A 24,048-nucleotide genomic window follows, 5' to 3' on the forward strand; every position below is an offset into this window, starting at 1 on the left:
AAAAAAAAAGATGAAGAGAAGCAGAACACATGCAAATCCTAAGCGCTTACTGTACACGATTTGGCACAAATAACTTGAAAATACAGATTAAATGGATAATTTCCTAGGAAAAAACATTTAACAAAATTGATTTCAGGAGAGAGTGAAATCTAAAACCAATTTCTGTATTAAACATTGGGAAAATTATAAACTGAGCAAAAAAGTATCAGGCCCAAAAGACACTAATAACCTTTTTTCAGTGCCTTTTTATCAGGTTTGATTATTGTTAAAATTACCTCATAAAACTAGCATTTTAGTAAAGGAAAAACATGAGTGTTGAGGTGAATATAACATTGATCTTTAACCTGATAAAAATAGCACCAAAGAAAGAAAACTCAAATGAGGGGTAAAATAGAAAATCAAATCAACTACATCAATAGGTAATGGAAACAGACTGGGCATTCCAATGAAACAGCAGAGATTGTCTGACGGGATGACACAGCAAGATCCAACTATATGTAGCCTACAAGAGATAAACTTTAAACACAAAATTGCAAATTGAAAGCAAAATAACAAAGATACCATGCAAACTGTTGGAAAGCTTGAGTACCTACATGGTCCAGCACAAATAATGCCCCTTGTTTATTACAAAATCATAAGCATGAAATTCTGTAACATAACAATATTACGCCCAAGCACATCATATGACATTTTGGGTGAAATGTTCAAATTAAAACATTATTACACCCATATTATTACCCTACTAACCACACTCAAGCAGGCGTTACTTCTGCCAGACCCTGTACATGAATGTCATATAAAGTAGCCTCCAAGAATTCCTAGAGATAGAGGGACATTTCGCAATGACAAAAGGGCTGATACAGACAATTAAACATGTTCACACCTAAAACAAAGCTTAAAAGTTCGTGAATCAAAAAAGTGATGGAACGAAAGATAACCCATGAATGTAATGGAAGAATGTAGCTCCTCTCAGAAGTAACTGATGTAACTAGACCAAGAACAAAATCTGTAAGGATATAGAAGATGTGAGTGATGGCGTCAACCACATCGACTTAAATGGCATTTAGAGAACACTCAGCCCCAAACTGCAGAAGACATATTCTTTTCAAGTGCACATGAAATTATCACCGAAAGAGATTATATGTGTGACTGTAAAACAAGTTTCAGTAATCTCAAAAAATTGCAATTCTACAAAGTACGTTTTCTGACCACAATGGAATTTAATTGGATTCCACAATAAAAACATTAAGAAAAACCTTAACTATTTGGAAGTTAAACAATATACTTCTAAAAAGAAGTCATAGTATAAACGAGTGAATGTACTGAACTGAATGAAAAGGAGTTTATAACATGCCAGATTCTGCAGTCCACAACTAAGCAGCACTTAAGGGAAGTTTAGAGCCTTGCATGCCTGTCTTTGAGAGGCAGAAAGGTTCAAAATCAATGATTTAAGTGTCCTCTTTAGGGAGCTTGTAAAAAGATGGAGAAAATCCAAATTAAGTAGAAGGTAGAAAATAGTAACCAAAAGGAGCATCTTTAGAATCACACAACCTCTTCATAATAGCTCAGCAGTTGCAGGACTGTGGAAACTACCCAACCACTCCCAGAGATGTCATGGACTTGCCTGTACATACTGTAAATCTGATGACTATTACCCTACCTTTTTCTGAAATTTTACTAAACCAAACTCCACAGAGCCTGATGTATGTACTCCGCCAGTTACTTTGATTCTTCAATAAAATCCTACAGAGATGAAGTAAAAAAAAAAATCATGAAATAGAAAACTAGAGAAAATCAATAAAACCAAAATTTGTTTTTTAAAATATTAGTAAAAGGTGACAAGCCCTTAACAAAACTGATAAAAAAAAAAGATCTGGTACAAATTAGCAATATCAGTAATAAAAGAGGGGCCATCACTATAGACCTCAGAGCAAAAACATATTAAGGAACTATTATGCCAATAAATTTAACAGTGGATAAAATGTCAAACTCCTAAAAATACAACTTATCAAAATTGATACAAAATCAAATGGATAATTTTAATAGTCATATCTATCACAAAAATTAATTTGTTATCAAAAACATCCACACAAAGAAAATGCCGGGTCTAGGTGATTTTACTGATTAGTTCTACCAGTAAATGATTTTACCAAAAGAAATGATTTTCACAAACTTTTAGAGAAAACAGAGGAAAAAGAAACATACCCTAACTGAATTTATGAGGCCAGTATACCACTGCAACCAGAACCTTACAGAGAAGTTAAAAGTCAAGCCAACCCTTATGAATAAACACTCCACAACAAAATATACTAATTGAGTTCAGTATTTAAAAAGGACAATGCACATGAACAAATGGAATTTATCCTGGGAGCACATCACCAGTTTGATAGTTGAAAATCAATGTTACCCATATTAATAGGGAAAAGACAAAAGGAAAAACACAATAATAAGTGTAGAAAAATCATTTGGCAAAATTTACTACCTATCTATTTTTCCAAAAAAAAGACAACTTACCAACTTTGGAATAGAAGGGAAATTAAAGCTGATAATTAACACACATAAAGATACATTTAAAACATAGATTATCACATACGTAATGCCACATCTATATGCCACAAATCCACAGTTAATGTCATACTGAATTCTCATACTTAAATATCATACATCTACCTCTAAAGTACTGAATGATGAAATATTAAATTTTTTTCTCCTAAAATAGGACTTACTCTATATGATACCAAGAACAATCATAAAGTTATACTAATTAAAACAGTATAGTGTTGACACAAGGATAGACAAATAGATGAACAGAAGTGATGAGCTTTATTTAACTGAAGAATCCATACATATGTGGGTGTATTAGACATCTCTTGTATAACACCTCAGATTCGCCGAACCCACCCTTTACTCCAGTCTCATCCTGGTGGAGACCAACTTCCCACAGATGCAGCCTAACAACGCTTAGCCTCCTTCTTCCTGGCCCAGGCGCTACGGCACGGGTGCCAATGAGATCCCATTTGGCACTTACGCATGAACTACCCAGGAGTAATTGGAGTTAATATTCATGCACCGCTCAACCAGCGGGGTTGGAGGCTGATGGGAAAATGCTTTGCTTCCCTCTTCCATTCCTCAGGCAGTCAGTTCTAGATACATCTGGTTCCTCTGAAGGACCTGTGGGAACTGGCCCTCGTAATAGTGGCCAGTTCTCTAATTTAGCTTTTATAGGCTTCCTCTGCTTCTTTCCTTCATTCCCTGTCCCTTACTCTCATTTCTTGGGATCACTTCACAGATAAATTGCCTGCATAACAGGCCTTTGTCTCAGACATGGCTTTTGGGAAACCCCAGGTTAATAGTGGGTTCATATACAATATCCAACAGAAAATGTATGCGTCTATGCACCAAAATGCACATAAAAGAATGCTCATAGCAGCATTACTCATCATCAGATTGAAAACGATCCCAAACAATACATAAACTGTGGTATATTTGTAATTGCATGAAGCAATGAAAATAAAGCACTGGATGAATCTCACATAATCGTGAGAGAACAATGCCAAATATAAATCAGTATATACTGTATAATTCCATTTAGATAAAACTTTGAAATAGGGGGAAGTATCCTATTGTGTACCTAGTCAGGGTGGTGTTACCTTCCGGCATGAGGTTGGAGGAGTGCTGGTAATTTTCCATCTTATATTTCCTTCCTAAAGTGAAGTTACATGAATTTGTTCACTTATTGATAATCAGCCACATTTATAATTTATACACTTTTGGTGTATGTTTTACTTCAATAAAAGGGTTAACAGTATATTTACATTTTTTACTGATTATGCTATTACAGTTGTTCCAGTTTCCCCCCCATTCCCCCTCCCACCCAGCACCCCCCACTCCCTTAGTTCACATCCATGGGTCATGCATCTACCTTTGTCGGCAACTCCACATCCTACATTTACTCTTAACACCCCCCTGCCTATTCTGTAACTACCAATTTGTGCTTTATAATTCCTGCACCTTTCCCCCCATTCCCCTGGAACCCCCTCTGCACTGGCCACCATCCAATATTCTCCATATCTATGATTCTGTTTCTCTTCTGCTTGTTTGCTTAGTTTGTTTTTTTTCAATTCAGTTGTTAAATTTTACATATTTTTGCCATTTTAATGTCCATAGTTTCAATCTTCTTTGTCTTAAATAAGTCCCTTTAGCCTTTCATATAATAATGATGATGAACTCCTTTAGATTTACCTTGTCTGGGAAACACTTTATCTGCCCTTCGATTCTAAATGATAGCTTTGCTGGATAGAGTATTCTTGGATGTAGGTCCTTGCCTTTCATGACTTCGAATACTTCTTTCTAGTCCCTTCCTGCCTGCAAGATTTGTTTTGAGAAATCAGCTGATAGGCTTATGGGAACTCCTTTGTAGGTAATTATCTGCTTTTTTCTTGCTGCTTTTAAGATTATACTTTTGGTATTTTAATTATGATGTATCTTGGTGTGGTCCTTTTTGTGTTCATCTTGTTTGGGACTCTCTGTGCTCCCCGGTCTCCCATGTCTATTTCCTTTGCCAAATTAAGGAAGTTTTCTTTTATTATTATTTTTCAAGTAAGTTTCCAATTTCTTGCTCTTTCTAGTCTCTTTCTGGCACCACTATGATGTCAATGTTGGAACATTTGACGTTGTCCCAGAGACTCCTTATACTATCTTCAACTTTTTGGAATCTTTTTTCATCTTGCTATATTGATTGAATGTCTTTTTCTTCCTTACGCTCCAAATTGATTTGATTCTTGGTTTCATCCACTCCACTGTTGATTCCCTGTAAATTGTTCTTTATTTCAATTAGTATATCCTTCATTCCTGCCTGGATCTTTTTTATGCTGTTGAAAGTACCCACTGAGTTCCTTGAGCATCCTTATAACCAATGTTTTAAATTCTGTATCTTATAGATCGCTTATCTCCAGTTTGTTTAGTTCTCTTTTCTGGAGTTGTGTTCTGTTCTTTCATTTGGGCTGTTTCTTTGTCTTCTTTCATTTTGGCAGCCTCCCTGTGTTTGTTTCTATATATTAGGTAGAGCTGCTTTGCCCCCATGTCTTGGTAGCACGGCCTAATGTAGCATGCCCCCCAGCTCTCACCCTAGTGCTGGACACTTCTGCTCCCCTCCACATGCTACTGGTGCCCTTCAAGATGCCGCCCGCGTGGAGCCCAAAATACGTGTCTGGGTAAGTCCATGCGCAGTGTGAGGCCCTTTACGAGAAGAGGCCTGAGAATCCCAGTTTTCTCTGCCAACCCAACCACCACTGGTTTTTACAGCCAGAAGTTGTGGGGACTTATCTTCCTGGCACTGGAACACTGGGCTGGGTGGCCTGGTGTGGGGCTGGGGTCCCTCGCTCCTGAGATACCCTCTGTTTTACATCCACCATAATATGTAGGTTTGGGACCAGCTCGTTCCACAGCTGCACGATTCTACCCCTCCACCCTTCCTGCCCATCTGGATGAATGCAGTTCTTTAACTCCTTAGTTGGTGGTCTTCCATGCAGCTCAATTTTCCAATGGGCCTCAGGGCTGCACGTTCTGTAGTATAGCTGTCGTTCCGATGTGGTCGTGCAAGGTGGTGAGCGTGTTTACCTACCCTCCATCTTGACTGGAAGTCCTCAGGACATTGTACAAAGAAACAGAACAAGAACTTCCCACAAATAAAAACGTTGAATGTGCAAAAAAATAAGACTAAGGTTTGGAAGATGAAGAATCTTAAGTGGTGAAACAAAAAGAAAAGCTGGAAAATATCAAGAGATGAACAACCAACCAATTCAAAAGGTTCAATCAACTCAGGTGAGCGCCAAAAAGGGTAAACTGAAAATGAATTAAAGGAAAATATAAACTAGAAAAATGAGAATTTGCTAGCATAAAAAAGAGATACGAGCCTTAAAATGAAGGGACCCCTAAGAGGCAAGTGGAATATCCTTAGATAGTGAAGTGTAAAATTTCAGGGAACTGAGGATTTTAAAAGAAATGTGATGAAAGAAGGGGGGATAGGAATGGGGCAGGAACCGAGGCAAGGAGAGACATAAGTTGTCATAAGGTTTCCCAATAGCAACCTGACCCCTTTGTAGGTGATGATCAAGTTAAGAGACATCAGTACATTTTCTCGTACAGATTCTCATTGTTCCAGTTGTATTGTTTTTGGTTTGCAGTCCCTGCCTGTTACAGACTGAATTGTGCGCCTTCAAAATTCATTATATGAAGTCCTAAACCCCAAACTGGATCAGGATACCTGGGTCTGGCTTCCATCTTACACTAATGTCACTTCACAGCTTTTTTTAAGTGGTCCCTTAGGTCCCTCCTGGCTTACTGCTTCTCGAGTGTGTCACCCTAATGGACAGCTAAGGAGACGAGAACTAGAGGAGCTGGGATCTTCATGAGACTTTTGTAGAAATGACAGGGTTTTGTAAGAAACTGAAATAATAGGATCCTAGTTTTACCTTGAGAGGTCAGAAAGCATTGTGAAAAGCAGTCTGAAATTGACTTCTAGGAATTCTAAATCAAAATGGCAGATGGCAAAGGGAGAAATTGCAAAGCACATAGTAAGAAAAAACTTAACTGAGCAATTGTACAAAATAGGTGCTAGAGGATGTTGAACCAAAATGATGGAGTAGGGAAAAGTTAATTCTTCTGACCTTTTAAAAAGTCTTATTTACAATTAGATTAGCTGGTGTAAATTTCAGTTCTATGTGCTAATTTTGGTTTACTGCAGACAAAGTGTGACCATGCAGACATGCAGGTAAAACCTAAACCAAAAAGCTTATCAAAGGATGATGAGTGATTAGATTTTCCCAGCAAACTTTAAAATTGTATTTTCCTCAGGCAAACTCTCTTAATATGTCACAGGAAAAGAAGTATCAGTAAATAAAAGAAACCATTCAATAATGAAATGTTTGTAACAGAATTTTAATGATTTCATCAAAGTTACAGAATTTACTTTGTTCTTACTATTAAGGTAATAGCACCTTCTAAAATGAATTTAATGAAACAATTTGATTAAATGTACAGATAGCACTTAAATAGTAACGAATAGACCAATTTCCTTGCAGTCGTTATATTGGCATCTCAATAATGTAGGTACGTTCACAGCTACAAAGTAAGCCCAAGTGACTGGTCCCATTTCCAGAACATCTAATCCCGAGTTCAGACTTCTTGAGTTTGCTATCTGCCATCTAACTTCTTATAGTCTTTTAATCCACAGTACACTTCCAGTGATCCATTCTATCCTATTAAGAGGTTGTATAATAAAATTAGTTAGGTGCTAATATTTTTTATTGGCATCATTTTAAAAATAATCCACCCAACTCATTTTAGGAGCACTTATATTCAATTGTATTAACTGTTCTTTACACTAGTTTTACACTTGCGTTCTTTACATCGTTTATCCTTTCTTTCTGAAATACATTTCCCATTTTTTCTGTCCATTTGGTGCATATTTATACATAAAATCACAGTATTTTCAATGGGCCATGTGTTTCTATTGGTTTCCATGTTCTTCAAGGAAATCTATTCTTTGTAGGCCTTCCTCTTTCCTCTGAGAAACTATAGGTAATACCACCCTCTCCCCAACCCAACTACTTAAGAGAGAAAACACAGCTCTAGGTGGGTGGAATGAGAGGAGCCGAGATGACCAGGCAGGTGAAAAACTACCCAGAAAGGAAAGTCTTTCTGTGAACCTGGATTCATCTCTGATTCCACCGAGCACCTGCGGGGGTGTAAATACTCAAATATTTCAAGAAACAAGGCTCTAATCCAGCCTCCTCTTGTTTCAAAACCTGTTACTTCTAAGCGTTATTTTGGTAGTTTTTGCCATCAGGCACCTTTAGCACTGCACTGTGGACAGCGATGGTCCTGCCTAATTTTTCGCCCCCATGCTCCACATGCCTCTTTTCAAGGACTCAGATACATTTAGTCTGAGTTTATGCTAATTCTGGATCTTCAAATATTCACATCTAAAAGGTGCTTGTGCTCTGTTACTATATGTTACAAGAAATGAAACAAACATCGTTTTCATCTAATTTGATTTTTAATGGAATTAATTATGATTTCGTTTTCAAAAGAGCAAATAATTATAGAACAAGAGAAAACATTGCTGAGATGATGCCCGACTGCCAATATTCCAGCCAGTGTCAGACTACAGAGGTAAGAAATGTATATTCCTGGTATAAAAAATTAAGAGTAAAATGACCAATCAGGAAATGGCAATAATGAAATTTATGACAGAAAGAATCTGTTTAGAATGAATCTACCAGTATTTTTTCAGAAAATAAAATGAGAACCCCAGTCCCTTGGAAGGAAATATGACAAGGAATGCCCAGACACAGCCTGTTGTCAAGACTGCAGCTCTCCAAAATTCGATGTACAAAGGTCATCCATTTAACTTTCAACAGTTTTCACTTTGTTCTAGTTCTCCCAATTTAAGTAAATTTCTGTATTTTTCAGGAATTATCAGAAATTTCATTCAGTTTGAATGACAAGTACTGTGACATGGGCATAAAAAGTTGTCTTTTTCAACCAGGTTATAAGACATAATTGTCAATAAAGTGCATTTCACATAAAAGTACCATTAGGAGAGTAATTTAAAGTGCAATATATAAGGTATTTCAAATAGTGCAAAGTTGCTAAATATATACATTATATGTGCCAAGTCAAAATAAAGCAGATATTATCTCTCCATAGGCCAGACAAAACAATGGAAACATACTTCCACATTTTTAATGCTTTGCAGATACATGTATTTTGGTCCATCTGTGTGTGCATGTGCATGAAGAAGAGGCTGTGGCTGAATATGTATATAACTGCTTAATGATCTGTGCAAAGGTCTTAAGGTGGTTTCCTAGAATTTGAAACCTTTAAACACTGACAGAGTTACATGACCTCCACTCCTAAGTAGCATTAAGCTTGTAATAATGGCTGAACTATTTCAGCCTGCATATCTGGTAAGGCACGTATCTGACTGCGGACTAAATGCTTAACAAAAATTACAAAAAATACAATAACTATGATGCTACCGAGAGAGACCCCTATGAAATAAGCGTACGACTCTTCCTGCGCATGTTCTCCTGGTTTGACACTACCGTGGAGGAGCGTAGTGCTCTGCGTGTAAGGAAGTGCTCTTGGAGCTGCTGAACTGAGCAGGTCCTGGACGTTCCTGAGGGACCCGTTGTGTGGCATGGCAGGGATGCTGAGAAGGTGGCAGAGCAGTGGGTACAGATCTGTGGAGTTCATGGCTTCTCTTGTGAAATTCTTTCTGAAGGCAGGTCCGTGGGCTAAAAATATCGGATGCATTTCTGCTAACACATTATCATAACCATGGTTGCCTACTGTAAAGATAAGATACACGAAAGTTAGCCAACCAAAAGGCATTAAAGCGGAAATAACGGTTGCACTGTCAGAGTCTGAATAAAATGCAATTTTTATCCAATTGGACTTTTAAGATAGTCTTTTGCAAACAATCTTGTCTGTTGTCAACATCACAATTCACTTCAGGCACTGAAAAGGCAACTACTGCAAAGCTCACCCACAGGAGGGAGGGTGAAGAGCAAAGAGGAGCCAAGTCGGGAAAACGGATCCAACATTTTTTTTGGAGGGAGGTGAACTACTTGTTAGAACCTACTATGTTCTAATGATTGTTCTAATGGTACTGTCACTCATAAAGACAATAGATCCATAGTTACTAATAGAAGGGGAAAAACAATAGATAAAGCAAAACAAAAGACCCCCCCCCCCCCCACACACACACCAAAATCAAACCTTTAGCTACAGTTACAATCTACTATCAAAACACCAAGGTCAGGACTTGAGGGTAAAATTTCGACTTTTGTGGTTCAGATCAGCATCCAACTTGGCACCATGTGCCTTGGGAGGGGTACAAAAAGGAAAAATTTGAGGAGTCTTCTTACTTACCAAGTGATACAAAATCAAAGGATGAAAACTGTAGAATCAAAGCTATACTTTATTTATTTGGTGATAGCTTTGTGATTTTTTAATTTTATTTTTCTTTCTTTTTAAAATTTCTAAAAGATTTTATTTATTAATCTTTAGAGAGGAAGGGAAGGAGAGAAGGAGAGAAATATCAATGTATGGTTGCTTCTCATGAGTCCCCGGCTGGGAACTGGCCTGCAACCCAGGCATGTGCCCTGACTGGGAATCGAACCGCGATTGTGTGGTTCACAGGCCCGCGCTCAATCCACTGAGCTACACCAGCCAGGGCTATTTTATTTTTCAATTACTGTTTGCATCCAACATTTTTTTGTATTTAGTTTCAGGTGTACAGCACAGTGAATAGACATTTGTATAGATTATAAAGTGTTCTCTCCGAAAATGCAAGTGCCCCCCTGGTACCATAGACAGTTATTACAATATTGTTCACTATATTCCCCATGATGAAAGCTGCATTTTAAAGGCATGTGTGCTGAGCATGGCATCTGGTGCAAAGGTAAGAAGCTACTGTTGATGGCAGCCTAAGAAAATGGACAGATATTATTCTAAAGGTGGTGAGGACAATGGCTAGCAAATAAGTCTCCAGTACCTACACTGATATGGGGAAATATGCAATGGGAATACAATATTAAAAAATAATAATCCTAAATCAATTTCTCTGCAAAGTCATGAATTGACCCTTAGTCATCTCCTCAAAGCAATTCCAAATCTGCCTGGCCAAATCCATAAAAAAAAAGTCCAAATGCCATGATTCTTTTGTATTTATTCAAGTAAAAATAATGCTGGATTTAGGAAATCATCTGTAATTATTTGACAGGGTACTATGCAATTCTACGGCATTCTTTGAGAACATCAACACTGGGAAATAGGCCGTTATATCACTGGTAATTGATGGGACATCCATTCATTTCTGTAAGAAGTTGGAATCTAGACTCTCAGTCACGATGGCAGAGATCATTCTCCCAAATCCCAGTTTTTACTGGAAAACCCGATTTGAAACAAAACCATGATGACTTATAAAACCTGCCCCATGAAGAGGGACTTTGTTTTCCAGTGGCAGCCGCACCAGAGGAGCTTGACCCAGTAGGTAACATTTAACAGTGGATGCCTGAGGGCAGTGCTTCTCAAACTTCAATGTGTCTTCAACTCCTGGGGGCGCATGTAAAACCACAGAGCGCTAGGCTTTGCCCTCACAGTTTCCATTCAGTAGATCTGGGTTAGGCCCTAGAATCTGCATGTCTAACAATTTCCCAGGTAATTCGGTTGCTGCTGGCCCAGGGAGCACACTTTGAGAACCTCTGCTTTCGAACATCCGGGCTTAATCTCATCCCGAACTCAGGCTGAGAAAAGCAGTGATCAGTATTTAATTATTTTGTTGAATAAATGAACATGATGTAACATAAACAGGAACATTGTTAAGGTTTTCTGTCAAAAACAGGTGTGACCCATCTCAGCAATTGCAGCTCACAGAACCAAATGCGAAGACGCCCCTGCAGTCCCGTCAACTGCTCAGCTCCGGGCTAACTGCGCGTGCGCGGCACACGAAAAATCTGAGCAGGTCAAGGCTACGATTATTCTCGTGGCCAAAGAAATGATTTTTAAAGGCTCTCTTAAAATGGTTCCCCGATGTGATTAAATATTACTCTACAGATCATTATCCATATGTAAAACCAGTTCTTAGAACTAGAAGCCATGTACATGTACAAATTATATAATGGCATATAATCTGTCACTATGAATTATGCGTGCATTCCAAGAGTCACTGACAGGCAACTACTTGTCCTTTCCTCAACAAACATGCTAGGAACCTAAGCCTACCTAAATGGACATTTTTGTACATCTCTTGAGACAGACAGACACACACACACACATACACACACACACACACAAATCAGACAAATACCAAAAAAATCATTTCAAGATATCGTCACACAATGTGGTTCCTGCAACATTCAGATAATGGGGAGTATAAATAAATCCCAGTGAACTGATAACTGCTCAGCAATGTGCACTACTACCTCATCCACCAGGAGTCCACGCCAGGTGGTCCGACTGAGGGGACTGTACATGGGGACTAGTCACAAAAGTGTTGAAGAGCTGAGAAGCAAACGTGATTAGGAACCGTGAGAACCTCCTGATACAGGGTGCAGCCAAGAGGGGGGCCCCAAAAAGAGATTTGGAATGGGGCCCAGACATCAAGGTATCTAGGAAATACTAGAAAGACATACTAAGATGTCCTTCCCCCTTCCCCCACAGGTGTGAGTTGGGGGAAGGGACACATGGAGCAGGAACATGCAGGGCTGTTTTGCACAGCCACAGCCTTGCAGCTAATCCATGGCATGGTCATTTAACATATCTATAGTCTTTAACTGGCTGCATAGATACGTTAAATAGCTGGAGCCATGGTCTGAGCATTGGGGATGGAAAGGGACTGCCCCCAAGATGTAACTGGGGGGCAAGGCCCCCAGGTGACAGTGCCTGCATGAGAGATTGGAGAAGACTGGCTCCATGACATGGGGTCAAACCTGCCCAGACTCACGATGGCAGCCCAGTTAACTTGGAAGAATACAGGAATGCTGGCAGGTGTCACTGATTGTAGGAGGAGTCAGAAATGGGGGTACAGAGGAAGATTGACAGGGTCACAGCAGCCATTGGGATTGAGAACCATATGACTTTGCCCAAGTGGGGACCCTTACAGCTTTGGTGGAGAGAAGATATCCATGCAGTTTTGCCAGGGTGCAGGCCCCCTGCAGCTTAGGTGAGAGAGAGCCATGTGCTTTTGGCCAGTGGGGACCCCCGCAGCTCTGGTGGAGAGAAGAGGACCATATGGCTTTGGGGTGCTCCCTTTGGCCACGTGGCCTGGGAAGCAGGAGAGACTTTGCCTGGAAGAAGGGTGAAAGAACTCTTGCCAATAGGCCATAAGAAGGTGCCACATGGCTTTGGCTTAATTAGAGATCTTAATTTGTCGCTATGAGTTATGTGTGCATTCCAAGAGTCACTGACAGGCAACTGCATGGACAGCGACACAGTTGATAGTGCCAGGGGCCTAGATCCCGACGTGTGCTTCTTTTCCTGAGTTACAGTGCCCCGAATCAGGGCAGGGGGAGAAGAAAGTGCTATGGGCATCTGAGGGTATCCAAAAGCACTTGGATATTTTAATGAAGGCGTTAGGTCATTACTTTAAGTCTGTATAGCATTAAACAAACATTTCCTTTCCTTTTCACAAATCTCTGGCATTGAGAGATATCTTTCTTATGACAATGGATAATTTAACCTAGTGGGTAGGTCAATAATTGCCCCCACCTTGGCCCTGTTCTGTAACACTCCTGTGGGCCCCAGGGCTGGATGGACAGAGGTTTCTCTCAGTAAGAGCTGAGGCCATAGGAACAGTTGTCCAGAGGAGCTGGGATCACAGAGGAAATGAAGCCACCATTAGGCACACAGCCTAAGGCAGAAAGTAGAGAACAAATACTCTGGGTGTGAAAATGTCCCACTGGCCAGACCTAACCAGAAACCAGATCACAAAGGAGCCTAGGAATCTACCATATTTTGCCATGTGTAATGCGCTCCTGTGTATAATGTGCATATAAAATACAAAGCATTTTGTGCACATTATACATGGGATTATTATACCCATGGTATGTGACATTATAGCCATGTATAATGTGCATCCTTATTTTTCCCTCAAAAATCTGGGCAAAAAAGTATGCACTATATATGGCAACCTGCAGTAAATCTGAAGGGTGACACAAAGCAGAGCAGGGAGTTTGAGAGCAAATATGCAAATGACAGACACAATGAAGATGAGTAAAATCTTGTCAATGGCATTTCCATTTAGCTAGCTTGGTAAAAGCAGTAGAAGAAGAAAAATGACACATTAAGGATGGCAGAAAGTGCCTCATTTTGCATGTTTGAATTTTAAATGGAAGTTCCATTATATTACAAATTTGTTCAGTGGCGATATCTCCAAAATTGTATCACTAGATATTAGGAAAGCACATCTTGATACATTATTTTCCATGATACATTCACTTCTTTTTAGCAATGGCTGCAAGGTGTAAAGCAAAGCTGGCCTACATTTGGTAGAGCCAGAAGGGAACAAAAAAAACAAAACAAAACAAAACACAACACAAAAAAAACCTAGAATGCTAACAACTGCAAATAAAAACTGGAGTTTAAATTTGAATGAAATCAGAATATAAAACGGATAGAGAAAATAATTCAATTCACAAATTTCAGTTATGTTTTGCTCAGAAACAGAATGGTTATTATAACTGACAGTATATAGGTCACCGTGCATACTTTTGGTTTGATGGCTTCAAGAGAAGCAAATGTTTCATTTTTAGAAGGCTGCCTCTCATTAAAGCCCCAGGGATCTTTAATTTGCTATTAGTGTATGATATTAGCTAGTTATTCATTCAGTAAGTAAACTGCTGTGTTATCCATAGTGTCCACTTTAGCAAACGGTGAGGCAGAATGGGAAGAAATAACTGTAACATACTTACACATCAAGTTATCTGACTTATTCTGTAAAATATACCACCCTTCGTCAGCCACGGCTATAATTGGTTGAATGCGACTGTTGTATTTGTAATGCCATCTTTCTGGAATCTCTTCTTTTTTGTAAACAGTCATATTAGGATGAGCATGAGCTAGTGCCCTGTAGACTTCATCAAATTTACCTATAAGAGAAAGGAGAACGGGGGAGGGGACACTCAGAACAAAGCTTTCACTGCTGTAATCAAAGAAAACAATCCCGGCAACAGGTAGATCGATGCAGATGCCCGACTGAGGGAAAAAGCCAGCAAGCTGCACACAATGAAATCTAGCCAGACACTTTCGAAGTCCATCCCCTTTGAGAAAAAAATCTTGAGGGAGGAAACGGAAAGAACTCATCTCCTGTTCTAAGGAAATTCACCTTAAACAATTAAGAGGTCACTGTAAAGAATCTGAAATCTCTAGTTTGAGATTTCTTAAACAAACACACATTAATACTGCAATACCCAAGCTAAAACAAAGGGTTATGTTCTGGTAGTTATTGAGGGCAGAGACGGAGATCTCTAGGTACGAAAATAATGGTGAGTGGGGGTGAGGGTTGGGTGGAAAGCAGATTGTAAAGTGGAAAAGTTCTTTAAAACCCTGGAGGTCTTGCAAAAGTGCTCCCAATAACTTCATATGCAGTAAACCAGGGCACTGTCTTTACTCCTTTCCTTGTTTTTCAAATCCACTCAGCAGGGGTTCCTTCCTGCCTCCCACACCTGACAGGGCAACACCATACCAGTTTTATAAGGAAAACTGAAGAGTTACTGAGATTTTCTGAAACAACAACAAACTTGCTATTTGATATTGAATTCGTTGAAATTTGTTGAAAAGTCTGCATGTATGCGCATGTGCATATTTTAACACTCACTGTTTCCTATGATTCTCTAAATTCCCCCACGAGGGACAGATCTCTCATTGGTTCAGTAGACAGCTTTTCAAAATCTGTTCTCATTTGATACCTAGATTAACCCTAGGAGGTGATAAAACACAGGGTCAGGGGAGTGGGCCCGTCCTGCTCTGCACTTACCCTGGGATCTGGGGATGTAATACCAGGTGACGACAAGGCTGCTATGAGGCTTCGAGGAGAGGTTCATAAAAACCCAAGGTATTGTTATTACTTCCCCTACTCATCATTAAGAAATGAAACCTCAGTTTGACCAAAACTTCTCCCTCCTCCACGCCACTGCTTTCCTGTTACGAAGGCCCGGAGGATCTGCAGAGGCGGCTGAGAAACCACTGTCACTTTGCCCATCTCAGTCTTTCTGAGAAGGGGCTGAGCTCTCATTGTGTGCAGTGAGTCCAAACGTTAAATCTGACTGCTATAAATATATGGAGAGCACCAGTTCCAACACTCCAGGGAAAAAGGGAAAAACTACACTCCAAGTGACTGCAGTTGGTTTGAAGATGTAACAAAATATTGTTAGGCTGGTTTGAGGAAACAACAAAATATTCTGTTAGCGACTGACAGCTGTCAGAGGGGAAGTGGTTGGGGGGAGGGGTGAAAAGGTAAAGGGGGTAAGCAAAGCGAAAGAAACTCTTAGGCACAGACATCAGTATGGTGATTACCAGAGGGAAAGGGAGTGGGGGGAGGTGGAAGAGGGTAAAGGGGGGACAAATGGTGATGGAGAGACTTGACTTGGGGTGGTGAACACCCAACACAACACACAGAGGATGCATTATAGAACTGTACACCAGAAACCTATACAATTTTACTGACCCATGTCACCTCAATACATACATTAAAAATTTTTAAAAATATCCTGTTAGCATACATTCCAGGGAGTAGCTAGGGCCTGCAGGTAAGCACCTGCAGATACCACTAAAGGAAGCCAGAAAGGAACCAGCTCAAACAGGTTAAGGCATCTATTATAAACTTAAGGCAACCAAGAGCTTGTTATAATAACAGCAAAATCCCTGCTTCTGGGAGGGCTTTGAATGTCATTTTCTGAAAACAGGACACATGAAGAGGCACAGCCTGCTAATGCGCCCATGCCTTCCCTACACCAGCCCTTACCGCTACGACAAAAATTCCCATCGAGAATACGCATTTAATCTGACAGGATAAAAATTCAGAGGCTCCCCAATTTGGGGAACCACGGTCGGACTTTGGACATTATTTGGCTTTGGACATTATTCCCTGTGGGCTCCTTATTCGCCTGCAAATAAATTTCACTTTGTGTGGCAACCACGGTTGTTTGAAATTCTGGTACCTTGCTCACCAAGAAGTGAACCCCCCAAGTTCAGCTCAGTGATAGAGATAGAGAGAGGTTTCATTTTTTCGGGGTCTAAGGATTAAATTCTTGAACATATCCACGTCACAGGCAGGCATGTTCAAGCCACAGAAACAGAAGCTCCCCACTCGACTGCACTGCACACACGCAGACAGACCTGAGTTTTGACTCAAGCAGAACTCACCTTCCTTTGGCAAAATGGCTGCTACTGGAGACTGGTCAATCAGGACATAGTGGTCTTTATCCAGATACTGGTCAAGTTCTATTACCCTTTCCTCAGAACACTGGGTCATCCCATGATCACTTGTGATAACCAGGTTCAGAGTGTTCCATAGCTTAGCCTTTTTCAGCATTTGTATGAGATACCCTAACTTGTTGTCAATGTCTGAAATGACAGGGCCCATGAGTGGACTGTCAGGCCCCAAAGTGTGGCCCATGTCATCAGGGTCTTCCCAATAGAGAAGACCGAGATTGATGGGTTCCTGTGACGTAAACCATTCAATAATTTTGGCAACTCTATCTTCGAATGAAACGGACTCATTGTAAAGCATGTAGTGAGTAGGAAAGCTCTGGTGTATTTTTACATCAGTTCCAGGCCACATGGCCGCACCACTAGTGTGTCCAGCCCTCTGATTTGTGATCCATATTGGCGTTGCTTCTTCCCAAAACTCAGAATCATAAATATTCATGGTGTCCAAGGAGAAAGATTTGTTCAGAATAGAATCGAACATGTCATTTGCAACAATCCCATGATTCTCTGCAAAGAGGCCAGTTACCAAAGTATAGTGGTTAGGATAGGTCTTCGTAATAAAAATATTAGTAACCTGCTTCACATGAACACCATATTTCATAACATAATGAAAATGAGGTGTTGGAACTCTATATAAGTAATCCCAACGGAATCCATCAAATGAAACTAGGAGAACCTTTTGCTGGTCTGATTGGAGAGAAAATGTAATTGGAAGTGTTAATACAGCGAGTATGAAGGTCACCCAGACGAATTTTGAAGTCATTTTCAAAGTCCTTGAACAGCTCAGCATAAGATAATCTGTATAAAAAAGATATAGAAGTTAGTAACATTTGGAAAATAATTTTGTTCTGCATAGTTTACCCAAAACTGAGAGTGATAGTGCTTAGTAATCTCAGTTATATCATAACTTGTAGCCTGGAAAGATTATGTTGCAGAAGTCCATCTTAACAAGACACCTGCAGCTACCTGTATAATAAAGCTAAGAATTTTAGCTACATTAGAATGTTTTAGTTTCTAAGAATTTATCAAAAATGAAAACAGTCCTCAAAAGAATTATTTTAATAGGTCCCCAAATATCATTTTAAAATGTGATATAATTTACATACAGCTTTTCAGGTTGTATAATTTCATACATTTTCAGGTTAACCCAGAATTCTGAGAGTAAAACACCTGTGAACATTAGCAAATCCAATAAAAATGCTTAAAAAGAAAAAGATGTATAGTTTTCAAAACGAAAGCCTTATGTTGGGTTGGCCAAAAAGTCTGTTACATTTTTTGTACATAAAATAAAAGACAAGCTTTTCATTTTCACCAATAACTATTGATTTGGATATTTTATGTTAGCCATCTCCTGCTATTGGTTTCTAATGGGTAGAGGCCAGGGGTGTTGCTAAACATCTTCCCATGCATAAGACAGCCCCACAGCAAAGAATTATTTGGTCAAAATGTCAATATACTAAAAAACATTGCAACCACTTTGACATGGTTGATCAGTCACAGCACCTTCTCTAGACACTGCACAAACCTTTTTCTGTGTTTGCATTTTTACCTTTCTTGAAACAATAAAGCGTAATATGCTGCAAATGTTACATATTTTTCCATGTTCAATATTAAAATGGCTGCACAAAAATGCACCAGTTTTTTTAATGAATGCTGATATGACAGTTGTCACAATACAATAAAATTGTTTCAAATGAAGTTAAAGACAACTAAGTACTAGAAGAGCCAACATACAGAAAAAAACTGGGCTTTACAGAAAGTAATGGGCTTTTTAACCAACCCAATATTTGGCTCATCATGGTCAGAGATGTTACTAGAGAAAGGAGAAAGTACACTGACTTGGTTTCTTGAAGAGGCATAGAATTTATGACATTCAAATATATTTGTGAAATGTAATCTGCATTCATTTATTAATAACCAAACATAGCCTTCCTTAAACTAAACAATTAGATTGTTTAGTTTAAAGAAGTACACACAGAAACATATTTCTGAAATTTGACCTTCCTAATGTCAAAATTTGTTAACATTGAATCTTATCAGTGATATGGGAGAAAAGGCATTTTCCAGATTAAATATTATCTCTCTGGACCAAGGTTCTTAGTGTATTTGTTTTTCTTTTAATCTGCACATATTTCTAAAAAGCTTTTATTCTATTCAAGAAAGCTAGTAAGAGGCCATATGCAGACCTCCTGCTAAGATGGAGGCGTAGGTAGACACACTTTGCCTCTTCTCACAACCATAAGGACAACAAATTTAAAAACTAAAAATAACCAGAACTGCCAGAAAATCGAACTGCATGGAAGTCCTACAACCATGGAGTTAAAGAAGAAACATTTATCCACACCAGTAGGAGTGCTGGAGACGTGCAGCCAGGCAGAGAGGGTTCTCAACAAGGCAGGGGGCGGAGGATCGGGGCAGGCGAGGTGGTGGCTGGCTGAGCCGGTGATCCCACATTTGTGTGTGGATAAACCGGAAAGAAAAACTGGAGAATGAGACAGACCATGCAACCCAGGGTTCCAGCGCAGGGAAATAAAGCCTCAAAACCTCTGACTAAAAAAACCTGTGGAGGGTTGAGGCAGCAGGAGAAACTCTCAGCCTCACAGGAGAGTTCATTGGGGAGACCCACGGGATCCTGGAATGTACACAAACCCACCCACACGGGACTCAGCACCAGAAGGGCCCGATTTGCTTGTGAATGGTGGAGAAAGTGACTGAAAGCCAACTGAGAACAATGCAAGCAGCATTGTTCCCTCTTGGACCCCTCCCCCACGTACAGCATCACAACACAGCAATGTGGGTTGCCCCGCCCTGGTGAACACCTAAGGCTCTACCCCTTACTACATAACAGGCACACCAAGACAAAGAAATATGGCCCAAATGAAAGAAGATATCAAAACTCCAGAAAAAATACAACTAAGTGATGAAGAGATAGCCAACCTATCAGATGCATACTTCAAAACACTGGTAATCAGGATACTCACAGAAATGGTAGTTTTGGTCACAGAAATAGAGGAAAAAGTGAAGGCTATGAAAAGTGAAATAAAGGAAAATGTGCAGAAAACCAACAGTGATGGAAAGGAAACCAGGACTCAAATCACAGGTTCCAAATTATAGGGGTGCCAGAAAGAGAAGAGGAAGAGCAAGAAACTGAAAACTTATTTGAAAAAATAACGAAGGAGAACTCCCCCAATCTGGCAAAGGAAATAGACTTCTAGGAAGTACAGGGAGCTCAGAGAGTCCCAAAGAAGTTGGACCCAAGAAAGCATACACCAAGGCACATCATCATTACATTACCCAAAATGAAACATAAGGAGAGAATCTTAAAAGCAGCAAGAGAAAAGGAGATAGTTACCTACAAAGAAGTTCCCATAAAACTATCAGCTGATTTCTCAAAAGAGACCTTGCTGGCAAGAAGGGGCTGGAAAGAAGTACTCAAAGTCAGGAAAGGCAAAGACCTATATCCAAGATCGCTCTATCCAGCAAAGCTCTTATTTAGCATAGAAGGGCAGATAAAGTTCTTCCCAGATAAGGTCAAGTTAAAGGAGTTCATCATCATCAAGCCCTTATTATATGAAATGTTAGAGACTTATCTAAGAAAAAGATGACCAAAACTATGTACAATAAAATGACAATAAATAAACTCACAACTATCAACAACTGAACCTAAAGAAAAACAAACAAAAAAACAAACTAAGCAAACAATAGAACAGGAACAGAATCACAGAAATGGAGATCACATGGAGGGTTATCATTGGGGGGCAGGGAATAAATAGCATAAATGGTGGGTACAAAATAGACAGGGGGAGGTTAAGAATAGTACAGGAAATATAGAAGCCAAAGAACTTACATGTCTGACCCATGGACATGAACTAAGTTGGGGGGATGATGGTGGGAGGGGGAGAGAGGTACAAGGTAGAGGGGAATAAAGGAGCAAAAAAAACGGGACAACTCTAACAGCATAATAAAATATATTTTTAAAAAAGAGACAATATGAATAAACAATACATACACACATTTTGTCAGTCCCCTTGGGCTTACAAATCAACTGGGGATGTTTTGTTCTCCCTTTTTCCTGTCCACTCTTGCAGGAAGGTATTATAAGCACACCAAAAATCGTAAGTAACTATATTTTGTGACAAGAAATCTCTTAAATTCAGCTTTGACATCTTCCTAATCTGAATACACTGGAGACATCTTTAAACGTTAAAAATAGACACTGTCTTATCTTGCTATGTAAATTACAGCTATAGGGAACTAAAAACTGCTTGGCATACTTGCATTTTGTTTGCTTTGTAATCATGATTTCACCATACACAGAACTGAATTAGTTAAACCAAAATGGTCTTATCAGTCTCTAAACAGTTCAAAACACATAAAAATTATTGCTCAGATGCCAGGAGTGTTTCCAATTCTGGAAGGGACCTTAAAAATCTGTTCCAATGGGGAACTATAAATATATTTACTAACATATGTGGATGAGGATGGCGGTTACTTCTTCTTTCTCCTTTTTCTATTACCTTCTTAACACAAGAAAGGTTAATATGAACCAAATATAATTTAGGCCAAAAAACGAATCAACTACATGAACCACCTGATTTTCCTCTACTAAGTAAATTAATTTAGAAACTGTGGTAAGCAGTAAAGAACTGTTTTCCTGGGGCAAAGGAAAGCAAAGACTAAGTGTTGTCTAAAGCTTAAGAATGTTTGCTAAGCAGAACCAACGTTATCACATGGATGACACAGAGCAATGAACAGAGAGTGGGGGATGGGATGAACGAAATCTCAGCCTTCCTTCTTTTTTATGCACAAAATGCTGCACAGTACAGCGGAATTCTTAGCTCTGGGTCCAGATTTCACTGAGCTGCTTTCCAGTTCCTTCTCTCCTTCAAACCTCCCCACCCCCCCCACCCCCCGCCCCCGCCAGACAACTCTTGAAAGTCTGGAGGGAAGGGCGCTAAGAAAGGCGAAGAGGGAAAGTGCAGGAGGATTAAGTGTGTGTAGAGGTTAAGAGGGTGATGCATTGTTCCACTTCCACAGTCTCCACTACCTTCCATCCTAGACACTGGGCAGGGTCTCGGTGTAGGGTACGCCCACCGATGCCGGCAGATGCCCAATGTGAGCTGTGTGTGCTACTGAAGGGTCGTCTGGGGGCTTACCTGCAGCCCACTGGAGCCGCCTGAGTCCCCGGGAGGGAAGCCGCCCACTCTTACCTTCGCAGCGATCACCGGTTTCCCACAATGGAAGGGAGGATCTAGAGGTGGTTCCCTTCGGCAGTCCCTGGGCAAGAACCGGCAGGTGGCAGAAGCGAGGGCCACCGTTGAACCCCCAGCCACTCAGCAGCACGCAACGTCGGCACAGAGCACCTGACCACCACACATCCACCCCGCAGGCCCCGCCTCTTGGCCTTCATTTGCTCCGGTGGGGCTTGTTACTGTTGGCGGCTTCCTAGGAGTCGCTGAACTGACTGTCAATCAGGGGAAAGGGCGGGTGCTGCTTGGGTTTCGAAGACCGGGGGTGGGGCGGGAGCCCAGTGAATCAAAAAGCGGTAGCAGACTGTCCTGGGACGTTGATGCGGACATCCCTGGTGCTTGGTGGTCCCTGCGGTCCTCTCTTTGCCTGGGCACCAAACCTTTCCGTAGTGTGCCTTTTCTAGACGGGCAGTAGTGGTGTAATCAGTGATGCAGAGAGATTGTAATGCTCTGCCTCACTGGTTTGTGCACCCACTGTTTTTGGTAAAAGAACTTTTATTCTCTTATCTGTTAAGGGTGTGTGTGTGTGTCACAAATTGGTCAATGACGCCATCCCCTGGGTTTTGTATCGATATCCTTTGATAGCCAAAGGATATCAATAGGACATTGAAATGTAATATAAATCTTTTTATTAGTTGGTGTTGGCACCTCAAAGAATTTAATTTAAAAGGATTTAAATCAGTCAGTTCTCCAGCCCCCATGTTTATTGTCCAGGTTTGGGCAATACTCGAATATAAAAGGTCTCTGGGATCTGCAATATGAGGCACCTGACAAGAAACAAATCAAACCAAGCCAGGTTCAGGATGCAGTTCATGTGCACAGCGGGAGAGGAAGAACAGCTACTGGTAGTTCCATCAAGGCTCTAGACTCTTTTTCAGGCTTGGTTTCCAAACATGCATTTACTGAAGTTCCTAGCTTTACTAGGAACTTCAGGTCCTACTTCTCTGAAAGAGAAGGAAGTCTTCTTGGCTCCTGTTTCTTCTGCTCCCTTATTGTAGTGAATTAATTTTTCTAGTTTTGGGGTAATCGATGGTATTTTTAGGCTGGCAGGAGTGTGGTGGGCAAGTGCATGGTTTGCCAATTTGATGCCACCGTATAAATTATAGCGGTGACTTCCAGCTCCCCTGAAAGGATTTGTCTACCTACACAATTTCCTAGGCCTAATTCCGACCACCCTGCAATGGGCAGTGATATCTGCTCGGTTGTTGCAACTTAAATTTCAACATCTAATCACCCTGTAAAACAGCAAGCAAAAGCAGAGGCTTTGGCTCTGCCCGGAGTTCATGTTTCCTGTCTGATGTACAAGAGCTGTAAAATGATAGACATTCCTGTTAATATTTAATTAAGTGAGACAAGCGTTTTGGTCATAGTCCTTTCTTTTCTCCTTATAGATGGAACAGTCCCTACCCCATTGGCTCCTCTCTGATTGTGTCACACCATCCCAAAGAGCTGCTTGGGCTTTTTATTAGTAGTGACGTGAGTTTACGGTTTTCTACACGTGGGATGGGGATTAAAAGGGAGGCTGGTTTTGTAATTAGCCAGACACAGTGACAGTGAAGTTGTGCGGGTTGTTCCATGACTCCAAAGCCCTGTCCCTTGAAGTTGCCCAAACCTGGAACAAGTGGTCCGATATTATAAATCCTTAGCCCCTAAAAATAAGCCAAACCTATGCTCTCCCCAAACACTCACAGAACAGCTTATGCTGATTAGAGAGCAGAGGCAGGGAAAATGAGCCTTTAATACGGGTCACTGAACACTCTGCCTTGCTCTGCAAAGTTTTTATGGAAGGCGCGACTGTATT

General features: G+C 40.3%; 1 protein-coding gene across 2 annotated transcripts; it reads right to left on the reverse strand.

The window, feature by feature from the left end:
• Positions 1–6,921: 6,921 nt before the first annotated feature.
• ENPP5 (ectonucleotide pyrophosphatase/phosphodiesterase family member 5) lies at positions 6,922–22,382 on the reverse strand. 2 transcript variants are annotated; one of them, XM_037054179.1, is made up of 4 exons: positions 22,155–22,382; positions 16,933–17,796; positions 14,481–14,657; positions 6,922–9,356 (listed from the first exon to the last, which is right to left on the reverse strand). In XM_037054179.1, the coding sequence occupies exons 2-4, from the start codon at positions 17,786–17,788 to the stop codon at positions 8,929–8,931; spliced, it is 1,461 nt and encodes a 486-aa protein (XP_036910074.1). In that variant the 5' UTR covers positions 17,789–17,796; positions 22,155–22,382; the 3' UTR covers positions 6,922–8,928. The 2 variants fall into 2 exon arrangements, with proteins under 2 accessions (XP_036910074.1, XP_036910063.1); XM_037054168.1 differs by having other exon boundaries at positions 22,209–22,381.
• Between the last annotated feature and the right edge of the window lie 1,666 nt (positions 22,383–24,048).

Source organism: Sturnira hondurensis, unplaced genomic scaffold (genome assembly GCF_014824575.4).
Source record: "Sturnira hondurensis isolate 20B ecotype Veracruz unplaced genomic scaffold, ASM1482457v3 Scaffold0000880, whole genome shotgun sequence".
Taxonomy (NCBI): Eukaryota; Metazoa; Chordata; class Mammalia; order Chiroptera; family Phyllostomidae; genus Sturnira; species Sturnira hondurensis.

What these genes read in the sequence shown, in the direction of transcription:
- ENPP5 (XM_037054179.1), bottom strand. Translation starts at nt 17,788, where the DNA reads ATGCTGAGCTGTTCAAGGACTTTGAAAATGACTTCAAAATTCGTCTGG. An exon ending in AGCCATTTTGCCAAAGGAAG is followed by an intron (nt 14,658 to 16,932) that starts GTGAGTTCTGCT and finishes TTTCTCTTATAG; the next exon opens with GTAAATTTGATGAAGTCTAC. An exon ending in TAAGTCAGATAACTTGATGT is followed by an intron (nt 9,357 to 14,480) that starts GTAAGTATGTTA and finishes TTATCTTTACAG; the next exon opens with TAGGCAACCATGGTTATGAT.